This window comes from Malus domestica, chromosome 06, assembly GCF_042453785.1.
Source record: "Malus domestica chromosome 06, GDT2T_hap1".
NCBI lineage: Eukaryota > Viridiplantae > Streptophyta > Magnoliopsida > Rosales > Rosaceae > Malus > Malus domestica.
In genome coordinates, this window is record NC_091666.1 from 33,151,618 (window position 1) to 33,163,621 (window position 12,004).

At 38.2% G+C, this 12,004-nt stretch overlaps 1 protein-coding gene and 1 long non-coding RNA gene across 2 annotated transcripts; both read right to left on the reverse strand.

The window, feature by feature from the left end:
• Positions 1 to 208: 208 nt before the first annotated feature.
• On the reverse strand, positions 209 to 4,280 carry LOC103420366 (leucoanthocyanidin reductase-like). Its single transcript, XM_070823848.1, has 5 exons — positions 3,810 to 4,280; positions 3,427 to 3,567; positions 1,777 to 2,014; positions 957 to 1,160; positions 209 to 700 (listed from the first exon to the last, which is right to left on the reverse strand). Exons 1-5 carry the CDS (start codon positions 4,023 to 4,025, stop codon positions 420 to 422), a joined length of 1,080 nt encoding a protein of 359 aa, XP_070679949.1. The 5' UTR covers positions 4,026 to 4,280; the 3' UTR covers positions 209 to 419.
• A 6,636-nt stretch (positions 4,281 to 10,916) lies between these two features.
• Positions 10,917 to 11,617, reverse strand: LOC108171669 (uncharacterized). Its single transcript, XR_001788202.3, has 2 exons — positions 11,401 to 11,617; positions 10,917 to 11,280 (listed from the first exon to the last, which is right to left on the reverse strand). It is a non-coding gene; the product is annotated as an uncharacterized lncRNA (long non-coding RNA).
• Between the last annotated feature and the right edge of the window lie 387 nt (positions 11,618 to 12,004).

Genomic DNA, 12,004 nt, shown 5'->3' on the forward strand with positions numbered 1-12,004 from the left:
AGTTTCATTTGAAACTCTATATAGATAAGTAGTTCATTTATTTCCCACAATCTTGGACTGTTCACTAGTTGCATCATTTGACTATCAAGTTGGAGAAAATTTTCAATGTGCTGGGACACGTCACGATACTCTCAAGTGTTATCATACAATTGATTAGATTTTTTTTTAAGTTTCTAACCAATCATATTATTACATTTAGTATACTGGATTGTGTTTGAAAAATCCCGCCTCAAGTTAAAGATCGACAAAATAGTGCATAATTTCCTCGAGACAAACTTATTTCCTACAATAACAGAAAAGGGAAAAGATCGACCGGATACGGTACATTCATTATTCTTATCGACCGGATACAGTACATTCATTATTCGTTTTTTACTTGAGCAGATTGATAAGAAGAACTAAGATTAACCTTGCTTTGATCAAGCTGATGCTGGTGCAACAGCTAACGCTTCTGGTTTAGCATTCGGCACGACGATGAAATCGTTGCTCTTTGATTTTTCAGCTACTTTTGGAACATTAACGACGACAACCCTTGTGGCAAAATCTTTGAAGCACTCCTCCACGGTCTGAAATGGTGTGTCGGGATAGAGAGAACAGACTTCAATGTCGTTCGGGTTTTCTATGTCGTAGTTTACTTGGCAGCCCTTGATGAAAATGTCATGAGTGAAGGATGCCACAATGCTTTGTGGGATGATCATTTCTGCAAAGTTGTAATTTATTAGCCATTAAATTAAATGAATTAAAATGGCTTCTTGGAACTTATTATTAATATCCTCTCTTTCATGCCGGTCGAATTTAGGACATGTTATATTTTGAATTAATGTAACACAAAGCCAACAAGTTACTATAGGCTTAGCCGTTTAAACTCAAGATCTGCTGGATTTTGTATGTTACGCAAAGCCAACTCGTTATTGGGCTATCGGAAAGTAAGTAGGGTTTGGATTAAAGATATGCACCTTTGGCAGCAGAAAGAAGGTCGTCTTCTGTAACAGTGAGTCTAGGGAGTGTGCGTCCAATGCTCTTCTCCCACAAAGATGCAAGCTGGTTGATGTTCAACAGGTTGCATTGTGGTCGAAAATGAACAGATTTGTTGACTGTTCGGACGTCACCGATTGTTTTCATGGTGAACTTTCCGATGTCAGAACCAGTCACAAAGTAAGCTGCAGTGACAGTTTAGCCAAATAATTAATCTTTGAATTTGACAAATTAAAGTCCTAATTACGTGTTAATATTTTTAATTAACCTTCCTCAGAAAATGGGAAAAAGAATACTGTGTTGTCTCCTGTATTATTTGTATATTCCCTCTGTATCTCTTGTGGAATTTTCATTTCTGTTGTAGTTGTTCACATGTTCCAATCAAGGGCGGCTATGACCCAAAAAATATGAAAAGAAAACAAAATTATGGCGGCCGGCTACATCTCTTCTTCGTAATTTCTTTTAAGATTTGTTTTTTTATCACAAAAGATTTTTAAATTGACTCTTTTATTTATTTTGGTCTCTAAATTTCAATATTCAATGTTTAGCATTTAGAATCTAACTAATGCACTTAGTTTTCATTTTGTTAAAAAAAAGTAGGCTCAAATTTGATCGACGATAGTCATTATTAAAAATTGATGAAAGTAAATATTCATTTATTAAATCTGTTCTCTCTTCTTATGTAAGTATGCTTACCAACCATTAGTTTTAAAGAAATCTCGAGCTTCTACATTTAGTATTGGTGCATGCATATGTACTATGCAATATATAATTAAAGCAGTCTTTAGCTAGCTTAATTACCTTTGACAGTGCCATCACCATAGATGTGGAATCGATCCAACGGCGGGAGGACATCGGCGGGGTGAATGTTGTCATGGTAAGGCCAACCAGCAATGGAGTTGCAGCATATGTAAGTGTAGGGAATTCCAGCAGCCTCAGTGGCCCTTCTGACTTTTCTCTTCTCATTGTACATAGTTAGTCCTGGCTCTACTGGATCAGCTCTGTCTATGTCATGCCCAAACTCAGATGGCAAAAATCTCTGTCCACAATTTTGGTTTCATCATGTTCATGTACTTAACGATACCATCTTGCTATGTAGAACGTAGGTATATGTGTTTGTGATATATACCAAAATTTTCTAGTTAAATCGTTATTAATTTGCAAGAAAGTACTTTAATCCAAAAAAAGTTTTAATATGATTGTACGTATGGATCTAATGAAAACTGACCGCACGATATACAATGAACGACCACAGGATCTCCTAGATCCCCAGGAAAAGGATCCTCAGGATCCTTTTCCATCTTGATCATGTCTATTTGCTATTTGACATGATCATTTTCACTTGTTTAAGGCTTTTTAGTCAAAATGGTCTCTGAGATTTGCATAACACATAACTTTGGTCATTGAGATTTAAACTCAATAAAAGTGGTCCCTGAGATTGTTCACCATCCATTATTTTGGTCATTCCGTTAAAAAACTCCATTAAGTTGAGGATATAACACATAACTTTAGTCCTTGAGATTTGCATAACACATAATTGTGGTCCCTGAGATTTGCATAACACATAACTTTGGCCCATAAGATTGTCCATCATCCATCATTTTGGTCATTCCGTTAAAAGGCTCAGGGACCACTTAACGGAGTTTTTTAATGGAATGACCAAAATAATGGATGGTGAACAATCTCAGTGACAATTGCTATTGAATTTTAAATCTCAGAGACCAAAGTTATGTGTTACGAAAATCTCAGGGACCATTTTGGCCAAAAAGCCCTTATTTAATTAGTATTTTTGTCTGGGCTTTATTATGTCATTTCATAATAGGATTTTTTTTTCAATTCATAATATTAAAGTTTAATAGCATCTTCAACATAGATGTCAAATATTATATGTCAAAATTTTATTTGACTGTGATGTGGCCAATTGAATATAGATGTTAAATCTTTTTTTCCCAATAAATGTGTCAAATATTTATTTTATTAATATATTAGGCTCATAGTTACGTTAACCATTACAAAATAATTAAAATTGATTTTAGTTTTCATCTTATTGGTTGTCAATGGAACTCAAGCATTAAAATTTTGAATTAAAGGCATCTAACTTCATCTTTTTGTTTGCGGCAAAAAACACAGCTTGAAAGTAAGGAGTTAAATGACTCAGCTATCACATCATATATGACATCTTATTTGGAGAACATGTATTTTTTAAGTCCTAATTAGCATATTTAACATCTCTCATTTGAAGATGGTCTAAGACGATAAAGAAAAATTAACTGCACAATAATGTAGCTATTATTGGCCACCAAACAAGTATATACAGACGTTTCAACATAGCAAAAACAAAATAAGTTATCACTCATTATTCTATTGATATACCATTAAACTATATATAATACTAACAGTGCCCACAGCTATTATTCTATTACTGATATACCATTAAACTATATATAATACCTTAACAGTGCCCACAGCTTTGATGGCTTCCAGTAAAATAAGCTGATCCAAAATTCTTGCACCACCCACGACTGATACGACAACTTCAATCTTGTGCTCCTTCAACACTTTCTCCATTGAATCTTGATCATCAATGGAGCCCTTTTGCGTGTGTATATATAACCAATTAATTTATCACAATAATCAGCTCAACACCGTTATTATTCACATGCAAGCACATATAAGTAGTATATGCAATATTATTAAATATGTTATATAGAGTTTTTTTAGGTTGTGGTTAACCGCATTTGTGGACATGTTCATATGTTCTTAATACAGTAGATATAAATAATAGCGTAAACTTTCACATATATAAGGATTTGTATATATAGAGAGAGAGGTACCGTTATGACTATAGCTCCTCTCTCTTGCAAGTACCCGATAGTGGTGGTGCTCTTGGAAGAGCCCACGACTGAGCCGGGGCGGACAAGGAGATAGGTTGGCTGACCTGAGTGAAGGCTGGCTTCAGCTACGAACCGGCCAATGAATCCTGTTGATCCAATGATCAGGGTCCTATGTTTCACAATATCCGAAACATTCGGAGTAGTTGTTCCACACATGATTGTTTGTTTGCTTGCCGGCCTCCCTTAACTTTAGACGTTGAAGTATTTAAGCTAGTTTCAACTGTGACTACAATTCCTTTGTTAGTGGTGTAAGGATTCACACAGGAAACACACACAGAGACAAGAGGAAGTTACCACATTGGACTTCTGGCTTTCTTCCATGCATGCAGATGCAGATATATAGTTGCAGATATGGATTATGGATTTCGGGGTTTGGTAGATACATGTGGGTCTCTCTCTCTCTCTCCCTCTCTCTCCCTCTCTCTCCCTCTCTCTGTGACTTACACATGTAAGTGTATAGGTATGCGTGTAGTGTGAAACGTGATATTTTACTCATCTTAGCTATGATTGGTAGGTGGATATGTGAAAAGTGAGCATGCTAATTTGCTACGTCATCACTTCCTTCGACTGGTAGCTAGATGCGTCAATCAGTGAATTTATTTACAAGAGTATTTCCACAACTTAGTCCAAAAAATCTTCCTCTTTTGTTTCATTTAAGCATATATAGAAACCAGAAAAGTATTTGAATATATATATAGGAATTGCTTAAGGGGAGGGATCCCCATTTTTTCAAAAAAATGGGGACACGCTCCACACCGTTGGATTTGAATTAAATGAAATCCTGTGGTTGAGATTCTATGGCCTGTGTTTTAATCTCAACCACACAATTTCATTAAAGTCAATCTAACGGTGGGGAGCGTGTCCCCATTTTTTTTGAAAAAATGGGGATCCCTCCCCTTAAGCTCCCTGTATATATATATATTATTTTTAGGAGACAAACATTACTGTCCTTGAGTGAATCTAGCTATATGCCTCACTAGAATACGATTCTTGGAAAGTTTTTTTTTTCAAAGAAAAAGACGATATTTCATTTGAAGAAGAAAAAATATTACAAACATGTATATATTACATGTGACAGCCCGTCCCGAAAAATAATCTATTTTGTCTTCGATTGCATGGAATGATGATTTTGCCTTTGAGCGTTGGGTTGTGATTGGTGTTAGTGGGCTAAGAAATTGGACCAATTAATTTCTTTCCTAACTATTTCGACCCAATTAGAACTTAGACTTTTTTTTTCTTTTGCTTTGTTTGGTAGCCAAATCTGGACCACACACACACTCTCACCCTCCCGTTGCTCTCTTCCCTTTCGGATTTTCCCATTTTCCGTACAATTGTACGATCAATCTTTCTACAAGCTTTACCAGTCGCGGATCAAGGATGTGGAGGTGGTTTTCGTGTTCCCTACAAGCCCAAGAACTCATCTATTCCCTTCGATGTGGGGACTTCAAAAACTTGAGAACCATGGAGCTCTGATGGGGTGCATTGTTCACTTGTTGTGATCGCGGACTTTTCGTCGAGTTTTAGGGTGCTAGGGAGTTTTAGAACTTCTTCACGAAGCTTAGGGAAGAGTTTTGGAGTGTTTTAGACGTCGGGAAGCTCGGGTTAGGCAAGTTGCAAAGGTGGCCGGATTATCGAGATTTTTTCCGGCAAGTTTCCGTGAGTTTTAGGACCCAAAAGTGGTAAGGATGTGTTCCTTTCGTCCTAAGCTTCATTTTGGTTTAAATTTCATGAATTTTGGTTGAGAATTGGATGAGATATTAAGGTTCAAAAATTTCCCAGACTTCGGCAATCGCAAAGGTCATCGGCGCCAAACTCAGGCGAACCAAGGAAGAAGGAGAAGAATATTTCGTCAAAGTTGACGGAATATGCTAACGGAGTCAGATATCTTTAATGGTATATGATGATTTTTAACGGAATATTCCCTAACGCCGTTAGGGATTCCGTTTGGTGTGCCAGGCACATGCCTGCGTGTGGCAGCGCGTGTGGGTGTGCCAGGCACGTGCCTGCGCGTGTAGGCGTGCTTTTGCCGACGCGTGAAGGCACGTGGGACGTCAGAAATTTTTTCTAAAAATATGGGGATGTTTGTGGGGTTGAGTAGGCCACGTTGGTATATTCAAATACCTCATTTGAGAAGTTATTACCCAGTTTTAGTTATGTGCTTAAAATAACGTTTAAATAGTTGTTTCACATATAGGTGAGACATATCCAGAGGAATAGCACAGTCAAGTGAGACTTGGGGGCTACGACCCTTCCACATATCAGTGAGTGGGCTTTTGGTTTTTAGTATGTGTGTGTATATATATATATACACTTGGTATTTTTCCCAGAAAACTTAATTAAATGGTTTTATATTTTGAAATGCCATGTCAAATGCTCCCTATGTCATTAGTATGGTTATATATATTGTTGCTTGGCGCTACGGACGCTCAGGTAAGTTTCAGGTGAGTATATTAATGGTAGTGAGTAATTGTGTTGAGATGCATTTAGAGATTGTTATCCTACACCCATCCTGTCGTATAGACCACATTAGGTGGTTCCGACTCGTGTGCATGATTTGATTGATGAGTTGTGGACCCAGCCGTACAGGTCACTTTGGGTGACTCCGGCTGACATTCTATTTCATATTGTTATTTCACCTGGCTTACTTATTTTTGTGCTGAGATTTGACATGGTATATTTGTGGAATTGTTATTTCGAATATTGTTTTGAGATATAAACATGTATGTTATTTTCTAGGAATTATACAGGTTTTACGGCGATGGGTTACTACTTTTGATAAGTGAAATGATTTTGAAAAGCTTTGTTTTTGCCTACTCACACTTTCTGTTTTGGCCCCTCCAGGTTTTAGGTAGGAGTGCTCATGATGGCTTGCGAGGATTCGTCGGCGGTTCTGACAGATTATCACCAATGTAGGATCATCTTTGGTATTGTATAATTAGTATTTGTCCTGCTGGACTGCACTTAGGATACCTACGCTCTGGTTATGTGTAGTCACACTTATTCTTGTCTTTCACCCTATCCTATCTAGTGTTTTAGTCAGTTTGGTATTTATTTATTCGCATTTCTTTATATCGTTATTCTTCCGCATTGCGCACATAGCTATGTCACCCTCACGTGACGGCCAACCCGCCTTGATTTTAGGTCGGGGTGTGTCATTACATCTCATGAATCATCGGCCCTAAAGGATCTTTGCTAATTAGATCTAAAAATATTATAATAAAGCTATAAGTAGACATCAAGTACTCTTCCTAGCTTATTGGGAACCATAAGATTACACTAATCAATAAAAGTTAAACCTCATGTTACACAGAGATAATGTGAGAATAAAATCTCAAATCATATATTGGGACATAAAGTACAATGCCCATGGGTCAATCGCATCACATAATCATTGCCACGATCCCAGAACCCCAAGTGAAGTAGATCCAGCAAATCAAATAGCTCCACGCTTCACACATAGATCCAAAAGAGGTAACACATCAAAACGAAAATTAAAAATCAAGCAACTCTCGTATAGAGAGCAATCAAACTAGCAAACTCTCCTAAAGAGAGAAATCAAAACCAAACTTCAAGACAATTACTATAAATGATTAGACAAAAACAAAATAAAAGGATAACACCATGTCACCGCTCCACATCTTCTAGACATCTGAAAGCCATATAATAGCATGGGCTAAATTTGTATTGTCGTTCTGGCTAAACCAATTCCGACGCAATCCGACATCTACCTTGACTTACAACTTTAACACTATATCGAGAGTGATAATTGGATCAAAACTTAGTATTTACTGTGTGCGTGGACCAAACACGACGACTATCACATCGACGATTCTCCACCAAACAAAGTAAACAGAAAGGGAGAGGGAAGAGACCAAAAATGTTTTTGAAGAAGATTGCTGCCGAGCCCATAGTTAAAGGAGCCGATGACAAAAAAATTCTTTGGTTTTGCTATCTAGATGGCTAGGGTTTTCTTTTATAGGAAAACTAATGAAAATGGCTTAAAAACTTTAAGTTTTAACGATAATGACAAAATAAAGGGTAAAGTGAATAGTATTAGGATTGACTTTTTAGTGTAAAAATATGATTTTTCGTTAAAATGAATAATATCGGGAGCTTTTCGTTAAAATTTCATTTTTTTAAATCAAAACGATCCTTGGTCCTCCAACTTTGAAGCAAGTTGTAGTTGTATATATTATATGAAACAATAACCGATGATCAACTTGTAAAGTTATATTATTAGTTTATAAACTATAGTTTCGTTTTCTGATCGATGGACAACGACACTTGCTGGGAATTTACTAATTAAGGGATCCTAATCTGGATGAGATTGAATTTATAACATTGGTAACTGTGTAATGATTAATTGTTTACCAGTGGTTTAAATTTGATGATTTGGTTCCGACTTCTGAGAAGAATGAGGAGAATGTTGGCAATGCGTGGGGGATTGTGTTGAGTCCCTGCCACTAGTCAAATATTTCCGGCTTAACCCATACATGGTTTAATTTTAATCAAACGGTGGTTCATGGAATCTAAGACAACAAGACTGCATGTGTGGAGGACACGTTGTCAATATTTAATTTTACTGATTTAGTAAGACTTTAATCACAGATTATTGTCACATCCCCGTCTGGGGCGGACCACTTCTCAGGCCCGCTTCATCACCGTAGCACGATATTGTCCGCTTTGGACTTACCATTCTCTCACGGTTTTGTTTTTGAGAACTCACGAGCAACTTCCCAATGGGTCACCCATCCTAGGAGTGCTCTGGTCTCTTTCTTGCTTAACTTCGGAGTTCCTACGGAATCGGAAGCCAGTGAGCTCCCAAAATGCCTCATGCTAGGTAGGGATGAGAATATACATTTAAGGATCACTTCCCTAGGCGATGTGGGATGTTACAATCCACCCCCCTTAGGGTCCCAACGTCCTCATCGGCACACTTTCGGCCATGGATTGGCTCTGATACCATTTGTTACATCCCGGCCTGGGGCGGACCACTTCCCGGATCCCGGCCCGGGATGGATCATTTCCCGGACCCGTTCCACCACCGTAGCACGATATTATCCACTTTGAGCTTACCATTCCCTCACGGTTTTTATTTTTGGGAACTCACTAGCAACTTCCCAGTGGGTCACCCATCCTGGGAGTGACCTGGCCTCCTTCTCGCTTAACTTCGGAGTTCCTACAAAACCTGAAACCAGTGAGCTCCCAAAAGGCCTCGTGCTAGGTAGGGATGAGAATATACATTTAAGGATCACTCCTCTGGGCGATGTAGGATGTTACAATCCACCTCTCTTAGAGGCCTGACGTCCTCGTCGGCACACTTCCGGCCAGGGATTGGCTTTGATACGATTTGTCACATCTCGGCCCAGGGCAGATCACTTCCCGGACTCGTTCTACCACCGTAGCATGATATTGTCCGTTTTGGGCTTACCATTCCCTCACGGTTTTTATTTTTTGGGAACTTACGAGCAACTTCCCAATGGGTCACCCATCCTAAGGGTGATCTGGCCTCTTTCTCGCTTAACTTCGGAGTTCCTACGGAACCCGAAGCCAGTGAGCTCCCAAAAGGCTTCGTGCTAGATAGGGATGAGAATATACATTTAAGGATCACTCCCATGGGCGATGTAAGATGTTACATTATCGTCACATAAGACGTTCTTACGAAAACAAACTGATCTTGAGTGAATTCATAATTTTGAGATTCTTAATAATTTCATGTAATGAGTGAATCATCATATCTTATTACCATATGATTATTTCTCCTTCAAGTCATCTTCCCTCCAATCCCTTCCTCTCTCACTTTCCTCTTTTTCTCTCTTTCTAAAAAACAACACTAATGTTGACGTAGTTTAGTCATGAGTCGTGACCATTCAAATAAAAAAATAAATAAAAAAAAGAGAAATTTGAAGGGAGAGAATCCTTCTCCCTAGCTCACTACCTCCATGCATGTGTCACCAAGACAAAGTAATATTAATTAGCCTAAAGCAATTGAAAAAGTGCGAAGCTTAGAGCAAGTCCACTGGAGGACTTTTTGCCCAGCACCCAGCCGAAAAAATAGGCCAGGACCCAGTGAATTTGCTCCAGCCGACCCAATTGACTGGCACCCAGCCCATGCCAGTCTCTAGCCCAGCCCATTTTTGACTGACCAAGGGACTGGCCTGTTTGTTTTTTTGCACTGGCGCGTGGCCTTCACGCTCGCATGGGCGCGAGTAGGAGACAAGAAATCAGGCAGCGGGGCCCGCGCGTAGGCGCACTCAGACCACAACCGGGGCTCGACGACGTGGCCCACTTGCAGCCGTTGGATTTCCAACGGCTAGTTATTCTAGACCGTTGGATTTTTAACGGTAAAAAAAAATTGAATTTCACTTTTAAACTGGACCGTCCGATCACAGATCAACGGTCCACGTTTTTTCCCCCAATAAATTAAGAATTCACTTTTAAAAAATACATAAACTTTTTAATAAATTTTAGATATTATTATTATTATTATTATTATTTTATTTTTTATAAATTCAGAAATTAAAAATAAAATTATTATTTTATAATTAAAAATAATAATATTTTAATAAAATGGACTAGACTATTTTTTGTTAGGGGTGAAGATGCTTTGGCCTATTACTGTTCAATGGAGTCTATTACTGTTTACTTGAGTGGATAAATGCGCTAGGTGCTGGCACAAAGTTCTTAGGGGTGGATTTGCTCTTATATCATAATAATAATCATTTGAGAATAGAGTTGCAGATGGAAACACATGCCTATCTACCTCCTTTTTCTTTAACTCGCTCTTCACGCAATGCCGTATATATATATATGGGATGGGACTTGGAACCAACTAGCTGATGCAGGATATGGACAAAGATTACAATTACGAAATTAGTGACAGCTATGATGTCACCGATTACGCTGTGCTATGCATTACTAACCATATAGGTAGTGTTTTAAAGTTTTTAAAATGACCGTGGATTTTTCACGCAAGTGATTTTTTTATTTTTTTATCTTGAACCAACGATATTATTTACATTAAGAAGTTGAACAAACTAAACACAATTAACAACAACAAACATTTATTCTTATAAAACTACGCATCAAAATATTTAATAACATTAGAACCATCAACAACAAACATTTTAAACCATTCCAAAGACCAAAACCTTTTTAATTTTCCTTGTATTCAATGATTTTCTTCCTATAAAAATAAGAAACATGGAATAACTATTTGGAGATGCAGACACATATAAAGCTAGCAGAAGCAGAGAAAACAAAGAAGATCAACATACATATGAGTTCATTCTTTGACTGTTCTCACGGTGGAGTAACAGAAAAAACGCAGCGTCGCCGGATGGATTTGTTTGTAGCTCTATCCTAGCATCAGAACTTGAGCAACTTGAGCAGAGGCTCTATCTTGCCATTCCTATTATAATTTCAATATTAATACTTCTCCTCTGAATGATACACAAATTGTATATATTGCAAGAGTGGTGAAGATAGTTCCAAAACGAAAATTCACCAAGCTCAAACATCTTGCAAATACCAGAATCATACCTCGGCGAATCAAGCTGGGCGATTCGCCGGGCGAGGTGGGCTGTCAAGACAGCGAGAGGAAGTTCGCGGGGGTGACAGCTAGGTGGTTGCGGTCCACGCCAAGAAGAGACAGCGTCGCTGCGAGGTGGGCGAGGTCGACGTCCAGAGGAAGCTCGCGGGGGTGACTGAGTTGAGGCATGAGTGAGTCGATGAGAGTGAGATGGCGCGGAAGAAAACCCAGGAAAAAAGCAGAGTAGGGTTATAACTTATAAGTAGACAAAAACGCCCGTCGTATTAGGGTTATAAAATCAAACCAACCAACTCAAATTTTCATTTGGTTCCATTTTTTTTCAGTTTTTTTTTTTTTTTTCGGATTTCGGTTCGATGTTCAATTCGGTTTTTTTTTTTCGATTTTTATAACCCACCCTATCACCATACAAGGATACACACATATTGTATTACGAGGACAGTTTTTTTTATTTTTTTTGGAACGAGGAGGGCATTAAGTAACTTACAACTTGCGAGCTGCATGCATGCATTATATGGTGATTTAGGAAAATTTTCCTTTTTATATTTCTCGTCTTGTTTTCTTCCTCGTGATATATTTCTCATGA